At 43.1% G+C, this 22,943-nt stretch overlaps 1 protein-coding gene across 5 annotated transcripts in view; it reads left to right on the forward strand.

Moving 5' to 3' along the window:
- SYDE2 (synapse defective Rho GTPase homolog 2) overlaps positions 1-22,943 on the forward strand; it is a 52,990-nt gene that overhangs the window by 12,272 nt on the left and 17,775 nt on the right. For all 5 annotated transcript variants that reach the window (XM_060276765.1, XM_060276762.1, XM_060276764.1 and 2 more), the window contains exons 3-6: positions 5,615-6,711; positions 7,894-8,020; positions 16,122-16,303; positions 19,763-19,994. In XM_060276765.1, coding sequence (XP_060132748.1) covers positions 5,615-6,711; positions 7,894-8,020; positions 16,122-16,303; positions 19,763-19,994 — 1,638 coding nt within the window. The remainder of the gene's footprint in view (positions 1-5,614; positions 6,712-7,893; positions 8,021-16,121; positions 16,304-19,762; positions 19,995-22,943) is intronic.

Raw genomic sequence — 22,943 nt, forward strand, 5'->3', positions numbered from 1 at the left:
GAAGTGCAGTGATTCCCATGCGATGCTTGTTGGCCTCTAGCTTTGAAATAAGTGGGTGTGCGGCTGTGCATTTAATTTCTTTACTGCAGAAGCTCTATAACTTTTTAAAAACTAGGTAACACAAGCTCATGGGCCAACATGGCTATCTTCACTTTTTGTGTTATCTGCAGAAGGCAGTTTATAATCTTGTGTAGTTCCCCACCTCCACCCCAGGTGCCATATAGAAAAGCTTGCAGGCACCTCTGTGCCAAGATTATGAATTTAAACTGACCGCAAAATTTGCCTTTTCTTTCCCTGTTACTTATGTGTGAGTGTCTGCACATGTGTTTATGATGGCAAAAAAACACCAAATAGTGGTGTTTCTGTTTGTCCCAATGGGAACTGCATAGGTGAATTCTCCATTATATAATACTCCTTGATACTTCCATCCTCACTTTCAGAGAGCAGTGTGCATAAAGGACAATATACAGCAAAAGCAAAAGACTTGTTTGTTTGTTCTACAATAGAGGGGGTATTGGTTGAGAGACTCTGGGAGCAGAACTTGTGCTCTGAAGGATTGGGGGGACCTTGCTGTGCCAACCACGGCTTCTTGTAGGGGATGGGCTTCCTTCCCCCAGATATTTTCCTGCATCCATCCTTTCCTTCCCCATTTTCCTTGGCTGACAGCAACCTCATCCTCATCCTTTCCTGAGCAGCTGGAGACAGTCATCCTTGTGAGGTGATAGCCATTTTGAAATAGCTGCTGCTTGAGGAGAATGGTAGGCCAGTGGCTTGAGGCGCATGAGTAGAGTTTCCATTGAGGGACTGCTATTCCGGCCTGTACTGAAGCTACATTCTGCATTTGTTTCAAGCAAAATGCCAGTCGTGCCTTCAAAGCAGAACTAGATTGACTTTGGAACAGTCATATAGTTTACGACTCATGCGAGAAATACCTTTGTGTGTTTCTGTTTAGACTTTTTTGCACATTCACATATCATCTGATCACTGTTCTGTTCCCCTTCACCTGAACACATGTTCTACTTTTAGCGAGGTTTTGCAATAATTTAGCGACGTTTTACCATAAAATGGGGAAGGCGCAGTTCAGAGGCAGAGGGTTACTGGCTAAATGCCAGTAATGAAAGTAAAATTTAGCAATGTAAAATAAAATACCAAACGTTCTAGACTGGAGCTTTCCAAACTGTTTGGCACGACACGTTAATGTGCCGGCTGCTGTGTGTCACACAAACGTTCCCCTTGCTCCCCCCCCCCCCAGGGCTGGAAAGGGGTAAGTTTAACCTCCAGGTTTGCTAATAAAACTGAATTACTGTGTTGTGAAATGATGCATGTCTAAAAAGTGTGTCATTGGCATGAAAATATTGGAAATCTTTGCTCTAGACCCTTTGTGAGCAGCAAGATTAACAGAGGTTAATCTTGGGAGAGGCTGAGGACACCCCTTAACTTTTCTAGGAGCGGGCTGGGCCCCCTCAATATTCCATGGCCTGCGATGGGCTTTGCAGAGCATCCCTGCAGCTGCGACAGGCCTCCCTGCAGCTGCGATGGGCCTTGCGGTCTCTTACCGCCTCATGTGATGTCATGCACGCATGCCAGGCACCCAGTGCCTGCAACGATAGATATAGTATTGATTTTAAAAATAGCTTGAACATGCATGTAGGGCCATGAGAAGGCCTGAACCTCCTCATGGATACCATATGGGAAGGATATAACGAACTGAGATGGCTTAGCAACAGAGATGTCTCCAGCATCTACATCTGTAATAAACAGATGCCACGCTGCCAGGAAGAATTCCGGTGCTGCCCTTTCAATGTCATTTGTCACTCTAACAAATTTGGGTGAGGGGAGAGAAAAGGACTGAAGCCACCGGAAGTTAGACGGGAAAATGTCAAGAACGTTAAGATTGACTTCTCAGCTGTAATGAAGCCAAGGAAAGTTTTCTAATATCTTGGCTGGCTTTCCTAAGCCTTTGCCAGAGGCTTCTGACAGAAAGGGAAGATTGATGTTAGCAGGCGAAAGCATGGCACTGATTACTATAGAAGGCTCCAGAGCAGGCCACCAGTGGGACTTCGCTGTGATTTGCAGTACAAGGGAAGCCTTTGTCCGGTTTTATCAAACACCGCATTTCTTGCGAGCTGCTTGCCAGAAAAGCACAGCAGGCGTGCTAGAAATAGTCTGTTCCCTGCAAGGAAACAGCTTCAACAGAAGCGTAGCAACTGGGAGAAACAAGAAGATTCATTGAGGCATTTGGAAAACAGACTTTGTGCAGCCTTGTATTCTTTTAACTTTTGGGGGGGTGGGTCTTTTTTTTTTTTTTAAAAAAAATGAAGCTCCTTGTGAATTTGTATCTGGGAAGAGAGTTATTTGTCTTCCTGAAGGATTTTAATGAACTTTAACTTTGTTAAGCTTCATTTTCTAACTTGAAACGTGGCATGGGTATTGAAGAATCATACCTGCTTTGTCCTGTGTGAGTAGGCAACAGGTTTGGTATTTCTAGGCAAAGTGCAGTAACGATGTAGTTACTAGTAGAAATATTTGGTGCGTATTTTTTTTTAATAAAAGGGGGGAATCATTTTGTATTATAGTGTTGTTTAAACATTCATTTTATTTTCAAGCAGGAATTTTTATCACCGGAAGTGAGAATGCAGTGTGACTATTTGAACTTTTTGCTGCTTTGACTGATGGAAGTACTTCCGCAGTCCCGCTGCTCAATGTTAGGAAGTGATGTCCGCAGTCCCGCTGCTTAGGTTAGGAAGTGATGGCCTAGAGGCTCAGTCTGGTCCCTTTTGCGTAGCCTAGGAAACTAAGGATACTCTTCTTGTTGTGAATCCTAACCTAACTGCTTTCTAATGACCTTTGCATGTGTCCTGGAGTGAGCAGCAGCTATACATCATAAGCAAAAGGATAAATTGAATAATATTTCACCTGAGTCTCTATTGGGATGAGAATAGGTTCTTGGGCAATGCTAATGTTATTGAATCTTCAATTCTTATTCTGTCCAAAATATGGCCATTGCTAAAATTAGATAAATAGGCATTTGTTAACCTGTTGGTCTATGAAAGGCTCATGAGAGAATTTTGTGAGTTTTGGAGGTATGCTGACTTCTGCGGCATATGGGATTTTTGGATTGGGGCAGTGGTGAGGGAAGGGGTCTTTGCAACGTAATCACATGTACACCCAATAGCTGCTGGTCCAAAATATCCAGATGAAATAACTTCGTAGTGGAGCAACCCTCTTGTTAGCAGCTTCTTGTGAAGTCGCAGCCTCAGTAGAGTCTGCTCTGATAACAAAAATTAGGAAGCAGTTAGTAACAGATGCTGCTAAAGAGAAACTGTCAGAAAGGCAGTAATATATTCTAGAATCTCACCTGACCAGTTCCTATGAATTATGACCAGTTCTGTGTCTCGTTTTGGTCTGTGACCGTTTAATAAAATTTGATTTGACCAGTTCTGTGAATTCGCCAGTTGTGTGAATTATGAAAATGTGAATTACGTTTTTTATATAGCTCTGTAAATCCTAAGAGAGAAAATCAAAATAAAGCCACTGTTTCTCTCTCTCAGTTTAGATGTCATACCAAATAGTGGTTTGCACTAACCATAGTTTAGATTCCAGATTGTTGTTTGAGTTCCCAACATATGGGCCAACTTCTTTAGAGATACATGCTTGCTTTTACTTTTCATCTCATCAGCAGTCTTGTTTCTAGGTGCAAGAGCTTCCAGAGGTAGCATAACAACTATGGTCAGTTCAAAAATTTCACAGCACAACGGTTAGCTGAAACATATTCTATGTTTTCGGATTCTAGTTTGCTGGCTGATCTCAAAGCATGCTTTGCCAATTGAGACTTTGCACTAAACTGTAACTCACAAGGAGAGCAGGTGCTTTTGTTTTTTGTTAACTACAGCTTGTTTTGTCAGAACCCAACAAAAAACATGCACAGTTTATCTTATTTTTATTTGGAAAACTTAAAGGTAAAGGTAAAGGGACCCCTGACCATTAGGTCCAGTCGTGACTGACTCTGGGGTTGTGCGCTCATCTCGCATTATTGGCCGAGGGAGCCGGCGTATAGCTTCCAGGTCATGTGGCCAGCATGACAAAGCTGCTTCTGGCAAACCAGAGCAGCACACGGAAACGCCGTTTACCTTCCCGCTGTAGCGGTTCCTATTTATCTACTTGCATTTTGATGTGCTTTCGAACTGCTAGGTTGCCAGGAAAACTTACAGACTGCTAAACATGAGCAGATATCATAGCGATGTACAATAGTATATAAGAGAACTTGCAGGCTCTTTGCTATTTTCTGATTGGATTCAATCATATACTGGCAAATTCAGCTTGTGAAATTAAAGCTGATTTGGAAGCTTCTTGTGCAACGAAACTGCTTCCTCAAAAGATCAGACTCTTTCTGATATGGAAAGTGAACGAAAATGCAGTGGAAATTGTGGTATAACTTTTGCTTCATTGCAATGTTTTCCAGGATTCCTGGGGAAAAAATCTAAATGCTCATTATTTAATCTTTCTGCAAACAAATCAGGGTGAACCCTTAATAAACAGGTCATCTGGAAAACCCAAGGCAGATAAAAATAGTTTTACTGGAGAGATTCGGTGTTAGGAAGCTGCCTTATTTCAGCAAACCATAGTTAAGATTAACCACAGTTTAGAGGTCACATTACTCCAAACCCTGTAGTTAGTCAAAACAGAAGCTAGAGCTTCCGATTTTCTCCTCGATACTCACCTAGGCTTATCGTAATAAATCTTAATTTATTATGATGCCCTCATGCAACCACAGGATGCAGGGCTTCTGATTAATGCTTTCAGTTTTTCTTCTCCTGGCTATGATTAAATTTTGTTTTTAAAAAGAACAGTCATCCTAGATTAGCACGCAAGCTGGTAATGCTTTGCTGAATCCACTGGATGCTTTCTTAATTCCTAGGTGGCTATCACCTGGGAGCCAACAGCTTTCCATGACACACATAAAGGGGCATTGTGCAAGAAAGGAAGAAGGCACTCTGGGGCTTGAAGAAGCAAGGCAAGTTAGAACTGTTAAAAGACTTCCAAAAGCATTCCATCTCCACGCTGCACATCAGAAGCAGAGGGGGACATTGTTGTTCGCCAAGAGGATGCAAAATTACACTGAAACACGATACAACTGTTAAAAAGATGCAAGTTCTAGAGCAAAAGTGGGTCCCCTTTAATTTTCCATTCTTTTCCAGTGGCTTGACCTGCAGACAAGGTACAGGAGTCTTTTTTTCACATGACTTGCTTTCACAGAGCAGTTGCATTCAGGAGTCACTTCTTTTGAAAGAAGCTAAATTAACAAGGCAATGAGATGGCAATGCAGAGAGACAGAATAGTAGTACATAACCAGGCATGGATTGGTTAATTGTTCCTAGGCAGATTCTTAAGGGAAGGATGGGGCAGGTTCCTTGTGTGGTTCTGCTTTTGGCAGAACAAGGCAGAAAAGCACAGTCCATAGGTCAGAGCATGTTGTAGGTGCATCTGATGCTCTGCGTTGTCCTGAATAATACCACACATACCCTTTTCAGGTCCTGGCAAATTAGTAGCTTCTTAAATTAAATTTCATTCATTTTTAACATGTTCCTTTCTTCTTTTCCCCACCCCTGCAAAGGTCCTGGGATGTTGTCTGCAAGCAAGTCTGAGGTGGGAGTGGCAGAAGGTTCTCCTCCGAGTCCTAACCCTTTGAAGAAAGGTGGTTCGATAAACTGGTCCTTCCCTGACAAAATAAAATCCCCGAGAACGGTGAGGAAACTTTCCATGAAAATGAAAAAATTGCCAGAGCTGAGCAGGAAGCTGAGCGTCAAGGGAATTTCAAGCCATAGTAGCACGGACAATTCTTCGTTGCTTAAGAATAACTGCCAGGTCATAGGCCACGGGTCGCTACATTCTTCCGGGAGCATCACTGCAGCAGCTAGCAGGAACGTCATAAGCCGGTACCATCTTGACAGCAGCGTGTCGTCTCAGCACAACTACAAAAAGAAAAGCAGTGGCAATTCGAAATCCTCCAGCAAAGGGGGCTACCTCAGCGACGGAGACTCTCCTGAGCTTATAACAAAATCAGGGAAGCACGGCGTAGAAAGCCGGGCTGGAAAAGGAAAGGAAGCGTTCCCAAGCAGCAACGGTAGTAAGGCGGAAATAGACATTGACGCTTTTAGGCACTACAGTTTCTCTGACCAACCTAAATGTTCCCAGTACATATCTGGACTCATGAGCATCCATTTCTATGGCGCGGAGGATCTGAAACCACCAAGGATGGACTCCAGAGACGTCTTCTGCGCCATTCAGGTAGATTCGGTAAACAAAGCGAGGACGGCCTTGCTGACGTGCAGGACAACCTTTTTGGACATGGATCACACTTTCAACATAGAAATAGAGAATGCCCAGCATTTGAAACTGGTGGTGTTCAGCTGGGAGCCCACACCGAGGAAAAATCGGGTCTGCTGCCATGGGACGGTGGTCCTCCCTGCTCTTTTTCGGGTGACGAAGACTCATCAGTTGGCAGTAAAACTGGAGCCCCGAGGTATTATTTATGTCAAGCTGACCCTTCTGGAGCAGTGGGAGAATTCTCTCAATGGACTAGATGGAGAAAGAGAACCGGTAATGTTTGGAGTAGATGCTCGGAAGGTTGTGGAGAAGGAAAACGTAGGCTTGATGGTGCCCCTGTTGATGAAGAAGTGCATTATAGAGATTGAAAAAAGAGGCTGCCAGGTAGAGTTAATTAAAAATAACAACCACTGCATTCTTCTGCATTTAATTTTTGCTGCTTAGGGCATTACCCTTATTTATTTATTTACTTTTGCTATAAATAATGTTGTCTTTGTTGGATGCACCATATTCTTCACTTCCTTAGTTCGGGGTAGTACACCTGCATTGCAGTGGGATGAAGGCTGCTCTCTCCTGCCCCTTGCAGTCATGGAGACATGATGTGTTTTTATGATACAATAAGTGGAGGGATAAAAGCAGTCTGTGCCTTCTGGAACGCCAACACATCTATTCTGGGTCTAAGTTTCCTCTGACCTCAGGAACTTCCAAACCTGGAATATGGTGGTAGTGAAATTAATTGGTTTTTTTGTGCTAATCTAAACAAAACTGAACAAACAAAACAGCTAGTTTTTGCTGTCCCAGTGTGGAAGATGAAGTTGTAGTAAACAGTTTTGATGGATAGATTCCTCATAGGGCAAGTTTAAATGTTTTATTGCTTTTATGGGAATTGCAGTCATCACATGATAAGCTGAGAGCATGTAATTGCTATCAGAGGTTATTGCGTCCTCTGGTCATAATGGGATTATTGAATTTCCAAGAGTGGAGAGAGAGAGAGAGAGATTTCTCTCCCTGCGGCTTATTTATTAAGCCTTTTATGGGTTCCTAATAAAGGAGCCTTTGGGGGCAATTTTCTAAACAACTTTGCTACATATAGCCTAAAGACAGTTTTGTCTGCTGGCTGGCTACCGTATCTATGTAGAAAGCATTCAGTGCCTCCAAAGAAGCAAACTGGTGTCCTTTGTAATTCTCAGTTTCAGCTTATTTTATCACCTGATTTTAATTTCCAGGCTTCCAACAGTTTGACTCCACCCCCAAAGGCACACTCCTCCATTGTCTCTCGAGACAGATGGATGCCAACAATATTCATTTACTTCGTTATATCCCTGGCAGAGTACTCCGTAGAATATTGATAACCATTATGTCTTTTTCTAGCGAAAAACTGTACTGCGTGCCAATGATACAATCTACGTGTCTCTCGGCATCTTTGGGGAATCTTGCATGAACATCTTGATGCTTCTAACTGGGCTTACTAAAAACTGTATTTGTGCTTGGTATTTAACTTACAACCTTAGTATTCCTTAGGTGGCAAAACTGTGCCATGTTGTAAGGTTATGATTTTGCTTCTAGGTTGTAGGCCTGTACCGTTTATGTGGCTCAGCAGCTGTCAAGAAAGAGCTTCGTGAGGCATTTGAGAAGGATAGCAAAGCAGTTACTCTCTGTGAAACCCAGTACCCAGATATAAATGTGATAACAGGTAATTTCTTTTATAAAAAAAACCACACCTTGATTATTATTATTTTTTAAAAAGGGAGAACATGCTTAAAATATCTGTAATGTCAATGGGAAAATGATTTTCATTTTGGTAGTGTACAAGTGGAGCCATAGATATCATTACAGTGGTACCTTGGTTGTTGAACTTAATCCGACTCATGGAACCGTTCGAAAACCAAGGCACGGCTTCTGATTGGCTGCAGGTGCTCCCTGCACTCAATCGGAAGCCGTGCCCGATGTTCGACTTCCAAAAAACATTCGCAAACCTGGAAATAAGGGTTGAGCTTTTGTGGAGTTTTGGGTCTTCTGCTTGGACAGTTCCTCAATGCTCATCTCCTTAGGGACTCCTGATCAGGGCTAGTTCCCATTTATCTGATGAGAGTGAGCTTTTGTCACAACATTCTGTGTATGCATGCTTTAGAACAGAAATGAAAAAAAAATGCCCAGAGTAAGTAGTTGCATTGGCTGTAGGTAGGGATGAAGCTGACATTTTTAAAATAAAGAGTATGCTTTTTGTTTGGTTTTTAAGAAAGCAGAAATGCTCAGGACATGATCAATAGAACCCTCTAACTACCCTGACCAGTAAGAGCCAGCTGAGAAAGGGGAGGAAGAGAGCTCCATTTTATGCTGACCTGCATGCATAGGGCAGGATTATGCCATCGGAACAATCCTGCGTGTTATTTTTTGGCTGGGTTTGGGGGCATGAAGGTTATATCTTACAGCTATTTCCTATTGTTATTTGCCAAGGTCTACTCCCACCCAGGATCCAAAATGGACATGGCTTGGAGAATGTAGTATCAAACAGAGAATCACTCAGATTGTCCTGCAAGTTTGGTTTAGGGTGGAACAAAATTAATATATTTTGACTTACTTTGCTTCTGGAATTGCTCTCCTCAAGTAGTTTTTGGCAGGTCACGAAGCCATGGGAATACTGGAGGAGATTTTAGAGCTGCTTTGGAATTTAGCAATAGGGACAACAACTTTTATGACATCGAAATTGCTTATCTTGGGGGTCTAACGGCACATTGCATGCTGGTGCCTGTTAACAGTAGGTCTTGTCTGAAAGAGCAAAATGGAGGGGAATTTAGGTCAGAGAAGTGAGGGGGAGAGAATGAGCCCTTAACCCTTTCCTCACCCATCATCTTGCTACTTCAGTTCAACCTCCAAGTGTTAGCCCCACAAGGTTCAAAGTGTGTGTTTACTAGGGCCTGGTTACAGGTAGGTAGCCGTGTTGGTCTGGATCGAAGTAAAATAAAAAAATTCCTTCAGTAGCACCTTAAAGACCAACTAAGTTTTTATTTTGGTATGAGCTTTCGTGTGCATGCACACTTCTTCAGATACCTGGGGGCCTGTTTACCAGGGCCTGTTTGACTAAATTGTGTTCTGAGTCTAGGCAGTGGTGCACCTGCCCATTATTTGAGCATAAATTGCTCAAATAAAATATAGCAATTCTGAACGTCTTCTCTGGTGTAGATGAAACTGAATACCTTGCTTGAACTGTCTTGATTCATCTCTTGAAATCTCCGATTAAGCTTTCCCCTCAGCTGAATAAAAATGCTCATGGATTCCTTTTTATGGAAAATTCCTCTTTGTGCTCCTTTTCCATCTTGGATGACAGCGAGCCTCAAGTGTGGAATTTCCTGTGGGATGGACAGTTTCAAGCAACGCCCTCTGAATTACAGCCGTTTTGAGAATAGAATGTCTCTTGCAATCTTATCTCTCTTGATTTGAGCTGCTGCGGCTGCTCTGCTTCTGTTTGTGTGCACAGGTTAGGCTTTATAGCACTGCGCAGTAATGAGAACATAGAAGACTCGGGTCAATAGTTCCCATCTACTCTAGCATTCTGTTTCCAACATAAGTCAGGCAGAGGTCTCTCGGAAGCTTCCAAGGAGGGCAAGAAATCAGTAGGTCTTGCCTGCTGCATTTCTCCAGTATCTGGTATACAGTGGTACACTACCTCGTAACGTGGAGGTTTCCTTTAGCAGTCATGGCAAACAGCTGCTCATAGACCAACCCTGCATTAATCAGTCTAAAATGTGGAATGCATGAACAGTGGTCAGAGATGATGGAAGTTGTAGTCCAACAACATCTGGGGTGGGGTCCACAGGTTCCCCCCCCTTGTATAATGCTTCTTTTAAAATAGCTATCTAGGCTAGCAGCCATAGCATGATTATATATTGCATTTAAATGTGGTTTTGTATTTGAGCATTAGTGAAAATTCCAGTTACAGTCATACCATAGATCTCAAATGCCTTGGCTCCTGAACAAAATGGCTCCCAAACGATCGAAACCTGGAAGTGAGTGTTCCAGTTTTGAATGATTTTCAGAAGCCGAACGTCCGGCGTGGCTTCAGATTGGCTGCATGATGCTCCTGCAGCCAATCGGAAGCTGCGCTTTGGTTTTCAAATGGTTCTCCCAGAACTTAATCTGTTCGAGAACCAAGGTATGATTGTACTTCAATTCTCCAGCAAACATTGCAGTGCCTGTATCCTTCATTTTGGTGGCAGCACTTTTAAAACAACAACAACAACACTGTTCCCAGCTAATGACAAATTCCAATAATGCCTGGATCAGGTTGATTGTGTGACTGCTGAATGGTTAACCTTTAAAGCCCAATGCAAGGGTTTTATTCTGCTGTGATGTATCTAGTGATACATCTAGTGATGTATTCTGCAGACATGGTAAGATGTGTGTGTTGTTATTGAGTTCATAAGAATCTGAGCTTTCAGTTTTTTAAAAAACAAAACAGGACATTTTTCTAGCCCTCGTCATTACTCAAAGCAGGCATAGGCAAACTCGGCCCTCCAGATGTTTTGGGACTACAATTCCCATCATCCCTGACCACTGGTCCTGTTAGCTAGGGATGATGGGAGTTGTAGTCCCAAAACATCTGGAGGGTGAGTTTGCCTATGCCTGGTCCAGGCATCCTCAGACTTCGGCCCTCCAGATGTTTTGGACTACAATTCCCATCATCCCTGACCACTGGTCCTGTTAGCTAGGGATGATGGGAGTTGTAGTCCCAAAACATCTAGAGGGCCGAGTTTGCCTATGCCTGGTCAAAAGCCTAAATGAGCAACAGCAGCACCTGTTGAAATTGGCTTGGAGCTCAGCAGAAACAAAGAGGACTAATAACTCACTGGGTAAAGGCAATGCTGTCTGCATGCAGATGTTCACAGGTTCGGGGTACCTGGCATCTCCAGTTAAAAGGAGCAGGGCTGGGAAAATATGCTCCCTGAGACCTTAGAGTGCATTGCCAGCCAAAGCAGACAGCACTGTGGGCTAGCCAGGCCGCCAGTCTGACAGTACGCACAGTGCTGCGTGCCAACATGTGTTATAACTCTAAGCCCTGCAACACTTTGGATAAGGCCGTGCTATTTGTTTCAATAGATGAGAGCAATAATGGCCATCTGTATACGCTGTAACAGAAATCCAAACTGGATGCTTCTTAAGCAAAATCAGAAGAAAAAGAGTGCTGGTGGACTCGGGTTTTTGAAAGGTTCGTTTGTTTTCAGACAAGATCAGATACAACGAAGCAGGTTTCAGCAGTTTTTGCTTTGCCACGGCAAGGGCGGCACTGCCCTCTGGTGAGGAAGCAGATTCCTCCCAGCGTCGAAACTGCAGAGTTGGGTTGAGGCTGTCCTGCACAGTGGAGAAGCACGTGGGCACAAAGTCGCCCATAAGTGCTTTTGCCAGCAGCTGATGCTGGTGCGAGGGTTGGCAGAAGGTGGACTCTCAACTACCATTTTGGGTTTGGCCAACCAGAAGTTGTAGACCACTGTGATCAAAAAGAAAGGGAAGGAGAGACATAGAAATGGGAGGTGTTCATTGTTAGAAGCGTAGTAGGAACCAAAAGGGCTAGTGGTGACCAGGGAAACGCAACAGAGGCTCATACTTTTCATTAAAGCTCATCTTGTGACTCCTTCAAAGGTCGGGAGAATTCAGCTCTCCGTCGAGTTATTAGCTTTCAGCAGGCACTTTGTAGGCATTTGCAACCGTGAGGGCTAGAAACCTGTCCTACAGCTTTGAAGGGTATGACCCCTCCAAATAGCAAATTCTGTTTTTAGAAGATATGTATTTGCTGATTTGGATGGTGCAATTTCACTGCTGGGATTGAGGACGGTTTTAGTTCTTAACATTTATTGTTTTGAGGCTGATGTGTACATGTGTATGATAAAAACACATTGTTCTAGTTAAAAGTATTTTGTTGAAACCTCAGCATAAATCGTAGTACTTTTAAAAGCTAATTCGTATTTGATGCTGCTCCCCCATTCCCACTTTTTAATTAACTGTGGGGTGTCCCTAAGACTCTAAAAGGCACTCTTTTACTTTGAAAACTCCAGTTGGTCAAGGAATGTGCATTTAATTATTAAACCTCAACTGAGGAATGCTCCTCTGGCTGGCAAGCAATTAAATGCACATGTGATTTAGAATAATGTGTTCTGCTGGATTTGGAACCTGGTTGGTTTCTGACATTGCTGCATCATTTCTGCTTCCAGCCATGTGAATTCTCATCTTGGAGTAAAGCATGTCATACACTTAACAGTTCAGTGGGTCAGAAAAATGGGAAATTAATGAGGTGGATTGGGGGAGGTATGTGTTTTCTGCTTGCTGCCTAAATTAGTTCTGTGTGGACAGTGGTGTATCAAGAAAAATGCAGCTGTCAGGAGAGGCAACTCCATAAAAATAACTGTCGTCTCTTATAGAACTCAGCTAGTGAAAGGATTTGGAGAGGGGAGGCGGGTCAGAGGGCTCACAAGTTATTCTGTTCAGGAATTAAGCAGGAGAAAGTGTTTTGAGAAGGAAATGCCAAGTGACTCTGTTGCATAGCTCAATGCTGATGCTATGAATAGACATTGCAAGTGGTGCCTCTGTGCTGAATGTGTTTAAAATACAGGACAGATTCCTTTCCTATCACTTGCATATGAGCTGTCTGCAAAGCTCTTTTTTTTAACCATTCTGGTGACAGAATTTGATATTAAACACACCCACACCCGTTTCACTATTTTCCCAAACCCATGATTTACAAAGACCAGTTTCTGTCTATTTGTTTCCACTGCTTGTCGAGGTTGTAAATTTACGCCCTACCTAGACTTGAAATAATTGTGCGAAATGCATCCCTTCAGCCTGCAAAGTAACCATCAAACCCTCCTCGCTTACTAGCAAGGTTTGTGTCAGATGGGCCTCTTAGGAGCTGTGGAATTCATAAAGAGCTGTTTAGTGTCATGTTGTAATTAAACAATTAGCCTTTACATTCTGACTAGTTCCAATATTCCTTGACATCAAAATTATGTAGTCTTTGGGGCTTTTTCAGCAGTGCCCCCCCTTCCCCAAACAAAGAGTGAAAATAGAATCCCTCACTTTACTCTTAAGGATTTTTGCTCTTAACAAAGTCTTCAATTAACACAGTTCACATTACAGTTGGGTCATAGGGCAGGATTTGTGGTAGGCACACTGAGGGCTTGCAACAAGTCTTGCTTTGTTAAGGAACACTCAGCAGTGGTATTTCTGTCATGGTTCGAGGATTAGCAAGGCCTTTATTTGGCAGATACTTAAACTGGTATCTTGGCTTCCTGTTTTCAGTTCTCTTTGTTTTCATTCTACATTAAATGGTGCTATTTATTGAAGCGCAGGCTGTGCTTACCTAGTTGGGCCATGAGTTATGAACAATACAAAAAAGGTCCCATGCACCACTGCAAACCTCCCCCCCCCCCAATTAAAACAACTGAGCTGCCATTTAAGAGTTTATAAAGCTAGGTGCTTGGATTTCTGAGCCTAGCACAAAACAAATATATTGGTTGCCGTTTGGAGTACGGTATTCCTAAAAAGTGAGGGGGGGGGAGTAGTTTTAAAGCTTGTATGGTTGCAGAATTTTGTTGGGGATGCAGTTTGTTTCAACTTGACTGCTTGACTTTAGTTTCTCAAAGCAAAATGTTGGGGCCTAAAATGAATAGGGTTACATGGTCTACAAAGCAAACTATATAAAGTGTCTGAGATCTCACTATCTTTCTCGGAAAGTTGTTTGTCTTCTTCCGTTCACTTGGCATTTGGTCACCAATCAAAATACCATAACCAGATTTTGCATGCTGGTTGGTTCCTGAGATAAAGGAGCAGATTTTTTTTGATTTTTTTTTTTGGACACCATTTTCAAGCAAGATGACAAACTGAACCTTTCAAAAGTGTGCTGATTTTAACAACTGATTTTAAAACTGCGCTGATTTTTAAAAATTTAAATCAAGTAATGGCAGGTATTTCTCCTAGTATGAAATTACTCTTGCACAGGGATGTGATGCTGTGTATTTGACATCAGGATTTATTTTTGCACAAGTACCTGTTACATTGAAATTAGGATTTGCACTCATCATTCTATGTTTCCTAGAGTGGCTTTGTATTAGAAGGGGGGAAACCTAGTGTGATAGAATATTGCTGGTGTTTGGCACATTACTTACGTGAAGAGAGGGCAAGGGTAGGGTTGATTGCTCCACCGTGTCTTCCAAAGCTTACTCAGTGGGGAACAGTCGAACATGTGGAAGTTGTGTGGTGTACATAGTGAGAAGCTATGGCAACCGCAGTGCACAGTCCTGCAGCACCCATCACCACATTTAAAACTCTGTACACTTGAACAACAAGAGTCAAGAGACCTATAGACAACAAACCGTTCTGAATTGTAGCAGAGGAATTCAGAAGTTGCTAAAAATGTTTGCTGGCTCCTTGATGCAGTTTCTCTTCCACAACCACAACACATTCCACATTCTTGTGGAAGATGGCATCTTAGGTCTGGTCTACAGATGCAACAGGACGGGGTGGTAGAATTGGTGGTCTCGTTTCAGACCAGAGGTTGCAAGAAACGGGGGGGGGGTTACATTTTTGAGTGCTCCAGCCTCCAATATGTTGAGAGCTTGCTTCAAGTTGATCTGCACAGTAGGCGAAAAGGTAGGCTAGAACTCTTCTCTTCAATGATTATTTTCATATTTCCATGGAGGTGTGTGTTTGGGTTTTTCTAGGGGGTGGTGGAGTTTGGTAGAGGAGCGGTTAAAAGCAGCACGCTCCACTTCTAGCTTGAAGCACGATATAATCCATTCTGCCACCTTGTTCTTCTGTGGGTATAGACCCAACCACAGTGCAAAAAGTTCTAAACACAAGCTTCATTTTCTTTCCTTCAGCCCAGCTGATCCTTATTTTGCTGCTTTAGGTTTGAGCAACTGCTTCAGGCTGTAAAGATTTCTCTCCCTAGGGTGTGGTTTTTGTGTGAGCGCCAGTTCTGGGCTTTGAATAGCATCACAATGGTAAAGTTAACACAGTACTTTTTCTTCTGCCAGTATTCAAGAACTGGTACAGTACTACAAGATTTCCTGATATGGTGAATGGTAGTCTTGAAAGGGCCATAGCTCAGGGGATAGAACATTGGTTTTGCATGGAGAAGTTCCCGAGTTCAGTCAGTGGCATCCCTCACTAGGGCTAGGAATGTCCTCTAGAGAGCCACTGCCAATCATTGTAGACAACACTAAGCACATGGACTGAGTATAAGGTATCTCCCATGCTCCATAAGCATATTGCACTATCAAAGAGGATAGTGCAAAATGGGAAAACAGAATATGCAGAAAAGGAAAATGTCCCAGTCATTCCATTCTACCCTGAATGTCCAGTTCTAAGATTATTGGAATTCTATATGGCATAACTCATCAGACATTGAAATGGAAAGTGTTATAGTGTTGCGACAGCTTCCCCATATTATTTAATTATTAGATATTATTTTCTTTTTTGGCCATCCATCCATTAGCAAACATTGAATACAGAATTTGTGAGGGAAGGTTTAAAAATCGGAATTAGATATTGTTGCGAGACCCGAGAACTGGAATTATTTGCAGGATTTTATAATATGCAAAATGGGCCATTTGGAACACGACATGCTCATGCATACATGCCTTGTGATATATTCCCATACATACATGTCTTGAGGTCCTGGGATGCTCTGGGAGTGGTACCCTTGCGCTTTGTACATATGCTCACAGTGTGTGCAGGGAGGTGCCTGCTGGCGTCTGCCGTTGCAGTTTGTTCATTGCACCTTGTCTGCATCTCTTCTGAAGGTGTTCTCAAGGACTATTTAAGAGAGCTGCCTTCTCCCTTGATAACCAAACAACTCTACGAAGCTGTGTTAGATGCCATGGTGAAAAAGCCCTTGAAAATGACAGCGAATGGATGTGATAATAACCCTGGTGATTCTGAGCATACCGTGGCTCTCTTGGATTGCCTTCCGGAAGTTGAGAAGGTAAGTATCATTTACTGGTCCGCTGTAGACGGCATATTAAATTCCAAACCTCTTTTAAAGAAAATGGATTGCGTCATGACCTGAGACAAGTGGGCTCTTCCATAAGATGTTGGACTACCGTGTTTCTCATATTATAAGACATGTCTTATATTTATTTTTTCCTCAAAAAAACACACTATGGCTTATTTTCAAGGGATGTCTTATTTTTTTCCTCCTCCTCCTGCCGCGTCCGGCATTGCTGCTGCGCCTATCACTATGTCTTATTTTCGGGGTATGGCTTATATTCCTTGAATGCTTAAAAATCCTGCTATGGCTTATTTTATGGGTATGTCTTAAAATATGAGAAACAGGGTACATGAATCATACAACAGGGGGGGGGGGTCCTGAAAATATTGCTAAGCGGGTAGTTAGCTCAGTCTAGTGAATCCATTCTTATTCATGCCAATATTAAACTGTTTTTGTCTTTGCATTGCTGGGTTTCCATGATGCTACCGTAAATAGTGTTAGCTGACATTCTGTCCAGATTTATGTTGGCATTGATGGAAGTGCAGCAGCAGAGATCATTCCATGTGCAAATTAAAGGTTTACTTTTATTGGTATTAAAGTCAACTAGTCAAGAGGGGGGTAGGTGGAGCTGTTGCTTAAGCAACCAGGCTGAGAGTAGCATGGTGTTTGCTGAGGTAGAATCTGCTCCTATTGACTATGTCATTTTTCTCTGTGTGGCTCCCTGTGCACTATAAATTTAAAGCAGCAAACATGCTACTTTAAACAGTCAGGACATCTTGCAAAGAATTATGGGAAACTTAGGGTTTCTTGTTTTTGTTTTTAAAATATTTTCATTAGCTTTCAAGTTATTATGGAACCACAGAGATTGCTAAACTATAACAAAAATTCAGTAATATATCCACCCTTAGGACCAGGGCATACAGAACCTAAACAATATTAAATAATAGCATCCAGCCTGAAATCATGACAACCATATTTCTCTAGACTGCATGGGGAGAGACGCCTGTAAATCTGAAATTAAACTGTGTGAAATTTAATTCCACCGCAGTGAATAGAATGATCAGAACCTTAGTTTTTTAAGGGTGCTGGGTGTTGTTAAGAGACCACTATTCTCACAGACCTAACATTTCCAGCGTGGAAACCCTTCTCAAATAGATCCATGAACTCTGATAATGCTTCTTGTTTGCCTGGATTTTGGGGGGGGGGGGCTAGAGATGGATGTGCGAGTGTGTTCAGAAACTAACCTGCAGACCTGGCATCTAGATAATATAGATTGCGAGTGTACTGCAGGAAGCCTAGTGTTCTGCTACTGTCGCCATGCTCCCAGTAGTGAGCAAAGCGAACTTTAGACTGCAGGTGTTTAAAATCATCTGCTAAGCACAGCCATTTAATGCTCCATCTCAGCAGATCATTCCCATGTAAACAGAGGGCCTGGGAGCCAAAGAAAGAACATATGTACATGGCAGCAGCAAACAATACCTGCAGCTACAGCTCTGCTTTTAATTATCTGTTTATTTTCTACACAGTTCCCACTACCAAAGAGAGAAACTAGGGTGTTTTTTTGGGGGGTGGGGGGACTGAACAGTGGCTTTGTCTTCCACAGTGGAAAATAAAAAAGCAAATCTCCCAACAGTTCTCTCTTAGGCATGCATGGCCCCTTTCAGATCCCCATGCAGGCAAATGCAGCTTTTGGCAAGCACTGTGTGGTTGCTTTCAAATAGTAATTTAAAAACAGTAAAGTGCTACATTTTGTTTATGAATGAGATGGTGCGACGTCTGTGAGTGACTGAAAATAAACGAAAGGCGGGATCGTTCAGCAATGCTGATGGAAAGGCCCATTGATTTTGAGCAAAGCCGAACGCTGTGAATGTTTAACCGACAGTCAACAATAATGCGTGTGCCTGTTCTGAATATATCAGGAGACAATGATTTTATTGACTTGCTAAGCTGCCCTGTGTTGACTATTTATCCCTGGACCACTGTAATTTTCAAGCACCTCTAACGAAAGACTGCTGCTTAATTAATTTCACATACAGACAACACACGTGGGCATTCTAACCTTCCCAGTGAAGGGGAACCAGCTGCGCCATTTTATACTCGGGCAGCTAGACAGGGGCAACTTTTCTTTCTACGTTGAGTTACTTAATCAATCCCAAAGCTTTATTTAAAAACAAATACTTATGTTTTCCTCTGGCATCTTATCCTTTCCTTATCCAAGAGGGGGCCAAGAGGCAGAGATAAGGCCCATCTCAGCTCCCTTCTGGTCTCCCAGAACCCAAAGAAGTATGAAGAGGGTGGAGCAAAGACATGCAAGATGGCAGAGCCTCAGATTGCCTGGGAAAGAACTGGGGGAGGAGGCAATTTAGGGAGCTGGGGGAAGACGTGGACCTTCAGTCCTTACAACTGCCACAGTGGGGCAAGATCTACCAGGAAGTGTTGCTGTGCTCACTAGGCCTGGACCTCCTGAGCTTGTTTCCTTGAATTAAGAGGGTTAAATTTACTGCCACTGTGTGAGTTATCACTGACCTGTTCTTGATACCCACCCTGACAGAAAGGATGATGGGAATTGTAGTTCCACAACATCCTGGAGGGATACCAGGCCAGCTGAGTTCCGTGGTGGAACTCTCACATGTTGCTGTTGTTGGTGTAAGAGAAAATTATGTGTTGTACCAGTTGGAGAAAAGGACACTTTGGCCAGGATGCCAAGAGGCACACACCTGCAACAGGAAACCATGCATGCTGTGGTAGATTCATTGCTCTGGTTTTTGCTATTGCTATGCCCACTGCTGAAGAGCCAAGTGCTGAGGCAAAGAGCCCCCTGCAGTCTAACTACAGGGCTGTTTATGGGGGGGGGGGAGGTGGAATTTCTGTGCTGGCATTATGGTTAAAATTCTGCCCTTAATCCTACAGGCTGCTGTGCCAATAAAACAGTTCCTTGATAGCTAAAGCTTCACTTTGAGACTGAATGTATTTTATAATGCTTCCAAAGGGCAGGGGGGAGGACCCAGTGTGAGCATAAAACATGCTAAAGATTTTTTAAACTGTAACTAAAATGGACCATCTGTGACTGATTATGCACCCAAGTATGTGATGAAGCACAATTCTATGTTTATGTGGAAGTAAATCCCACTGTTTTCAGCTAGGCTTATTTCCAAGCAAGTGTGCTTAGGGCTGCAGCTTAGTGCTCTTTGGCAAATTTTTCCTTGAGAAGGAATTACAGAACACAGAGCAGCTGAGAAAACACCAGTTATCTGCGCCCTTCTATGTGGCACACAAAAAGGTACTATCGAAAGGTTATCTTCTGTTGACTGTTGGCATCGTGCATAAATGACGATATTGTGGCTATGTGAAAAGGCCCGCTTCTTCAAGAGGATTAGAAACAAAACAAAAACCCTCTTCCCCTCCCCCACCATGAAGCTAACTAACTCAAATTATCCCCCCCCCTTTTTTAAGGCTACTCTAAGGATGCTGTTGGACCATCTGAAATTGGTGGCTTCGTACCATGAAGTAAACAGAATGACATGCCAGAACCTAGCTGTGTGTTTCGGGCCTGTGCTACTGAGCCAGCGGCAGGAAACCACCAATCACAACAACAGAGTTTTCACAGATTCAGAAGAGCTTGCCAGTGCCTTGGATTTCAAAAAACACATAGAGGTTTTGCATTACCTCCTCCAGCTGTGGCCAGGTAAAAGTCTTAGAGAAGCATATCTGGAAATAATTTAACTCTCTTATTTGCAGAGGGGGAGCCGTGTTGGGCTGTAATCCAAACCCCCACACTGGGCTGAGGAGGGAGGCAGTCCTTGGCTCACTTCTTCCAGCTCTGCTGGTTCCCCACCGGTTTGCCCAGTGGATAGCCCTCAAATGGGGCATTCCAAGGGCAGGGCAGCGTTGAGCCAACCCCACTAGAGCCCAGGCTGCTCTCAGGGCCAACACTGGCCAGCATCAAGCCTGATGCAGCCTGCAGGGCATCGGAAGCAGCAGCCGCGAGAGATTTGGATTGCAGTCTTAGTCTGTTGCTGCAAGAAACCAAACAATCTTAGCACATTTATTATGGCTTAGCTTTTGCAGAGTAGGGACTACTTCAGCTGATGCATGAAGCATTACCCTAAACCGGCAAATATAGGTACATATATGTGTGTGTGTGTGTGTGTGTGTGTGTGTGTGTGTACGTACGTAAACACACACACACACACATCTGTTGTAGAGGAGGAAACAGTGTTGTAAGCAATGAGGTTGGGGGCAAATAAAAATCACAAATTACATAGTGTGACAATTACATTAAAGTCGAAATGTATGTAACATCGTAACAAGGACCATTTGCAAAGCAGTGTTGATGGTAACAAAAATACACAATCCAGGCATGAGTGAGCTAATCACATCTATAGTGGAGTTACCTTGATTCAGGCTGCTGGCGATAGGACTGAACTTCTTGATAAGTTGTAATTCAGCAGGCGTCAAGGTTTCCCACCTGAAGTTCCTTTGCTTGAGAATGGCCACTGAGAAAGGTGATGCAAAAGGGTTTAAATAAAAAGTGGTGATGGTTATTATTATTTTTTTGGCATGCCAACTAGAGGAGAGGAAGTGGATAAACAGAATATGAATGCTGAAGTGTTCCTTCCCCCCACCCGCCCCCGATCTATAGCATAGCAAAAAAAATGCCATTTTAGGTATGAAGCCAGAGTTTGCTTGTGATATTTCAGAACGCTCATCATCACCATATCGTTCTGGTGGTTGCAGCAAAAGGCACACTCTCTCAGTATTTTTCTCCATTGCCGATTACTGGTGCCTCAGCAAATAACTTGTGCCTTAGGAATATTTCCAGAATGCTTTCTGGAGCCAGAAATATTTGATATCAAGCTCTTAATCCCATTTCAAGCAGAACTGCTTCAGTAGTCAGGAATAAAGCTGATGATCGCAGCAGATTAAGTAGGCAAGTCTGTGAAAGGCTGTGTACTGGGAGGACTGTCTCATTTTTTGCATAAGTGTGTTTTCAATTGCCTGCCGCCTTGTAGTTTTGAATGAGCCACACTTAAGAAGGCTTGATCCTAACACTGGCTAATGACAACTTTTAAGGTCAGCTGTGATCAAGTGAAATTCATTTCACGATAGGTTTGTGGCATCACTTTCCAGATCAGATGAGTCATAAGGAGATGGAGGGTTCCCCTGTGCTACCCACTGGTTCTAGTCTGGTTGCTGATATGGGCCATAGAGTGGATGGGGCAAGTCTTCTTCAACTGCCTTTTGGGTGCCTAGACCACATTTAGAAATTGTTTCCATCTCCTACCATTCCAGTTTCTACCATCAGCCCTGATGGTAGGAAAGATTGGGTATTCAGGGCAGAACCCTAGCTTCACTGGTTGTCGATTGGTAATGTACTGATAGCCCAGCCCACTCTTAGAAATGGATATTTATGGCTTTCCAGTGTTTATGTAGCAACAATATCTCCATTTCCAATCTGTGCAGTAATGTGGAATGTTCTTCATCCACCGGTTGATCCCCCCAGTGCATAGCAACGTAGCTGACTGGAGTTGTGTGCTAACATTCTCAGTTGGTTAGAGTGTGGTGGTGATAATGCCAAGGTTTGATCCCCGTATGGGATAGCTGCAACTCTACAATTCTATGAGTGCAGCAAGCAGGACGCAGTGCAGATCTGCAATTAAATTTCACTGAATTGGAGGCACAGGAAACTATTGCATGAATGCAATGAAGACAAAAACTTAACTGACCCCAAACATTTAAAAGCACTCACGTCCATGTGCCATGAAATACCATTGTTGATGCTGTCCCCTGAGCTATTCTGTTTGCTGCTCTACAAGTGCAAGGAGCATCCCCCCCAATGGGTCCCTGTTCCTTGGTGCTCTTGCTTTTGTCTTTCTTTGCCAGCGAGAGCTTCTGCAACGCCCTAGTTGCTGCACAAGTTCGTTCACCGCCTTTCCCACAACGGGTACAGGGGAATCCTCTCAAGGCAGCTACTCCTCGAACTGCTGTGGCAGGCCAGGCTGAAAGAAGAAAGTGCCTTCAGAGTAATGTGTCTGCTCCTCAGCAACAGCATCTTCTGGTGGTCACATGTATAATGCTAGCTATAACTTGCAGCCTTGCTTTCAAGGTCTGTTCGTTGCAACCCTGATGTGGCCATGCAGTCAGTGGAAGCTGAGATAGTTTCGGTAATTGGACATACCCTAATGTTTGCCCAGGAAACGAGGGCTGTGGCTGGTTGCCTAGGATTTATGAATCTCTGATTTGAACGTCAGAGTTATAAACGTACAGAATGTACGGAGACTGCTTTGCCATATAATACTTTTTGTGTGCGATTATTGTCGAGGAAGCTAACCGTTGCACAAATGAGAGGATTGCAAAACTCCTTGTAGAGGCATGATATTGTACAGCGTCTTTCGGCTCTTGAAGAATTTAATTAAACATTGTGGAGTGAGCTCTGTTCCAACGAAGAAGCCAAAGCCAGAGCTTGGGCTCTCAAAGGTTACGCCTCCAATGGATTTGAAAAACTAGATAACCATGTTTGTGCTCTTCGTGGTTTTTTTTAAAAAATTTTAAATGGAAAACACATGCTCCTTGTTCAGTAGGAAAGCTCAACAACGCTGGCACTTAAGGTTTAACACATGACCCTTTTGCCTTA

The sequence above is a fragment of the Zootoca vivipara genome, chromosome 7 (assembly GCF_963506605.1).
Source record: "Zootoca vivipara chromosome 7, rZooViv1.1, whole genome shotgun sequence".
NCBI lineage: Eukaryota > Metazoa > Chordata > Lepidosauria > Squamata > Lacertidae > Zootoca > Zootoca vivipara.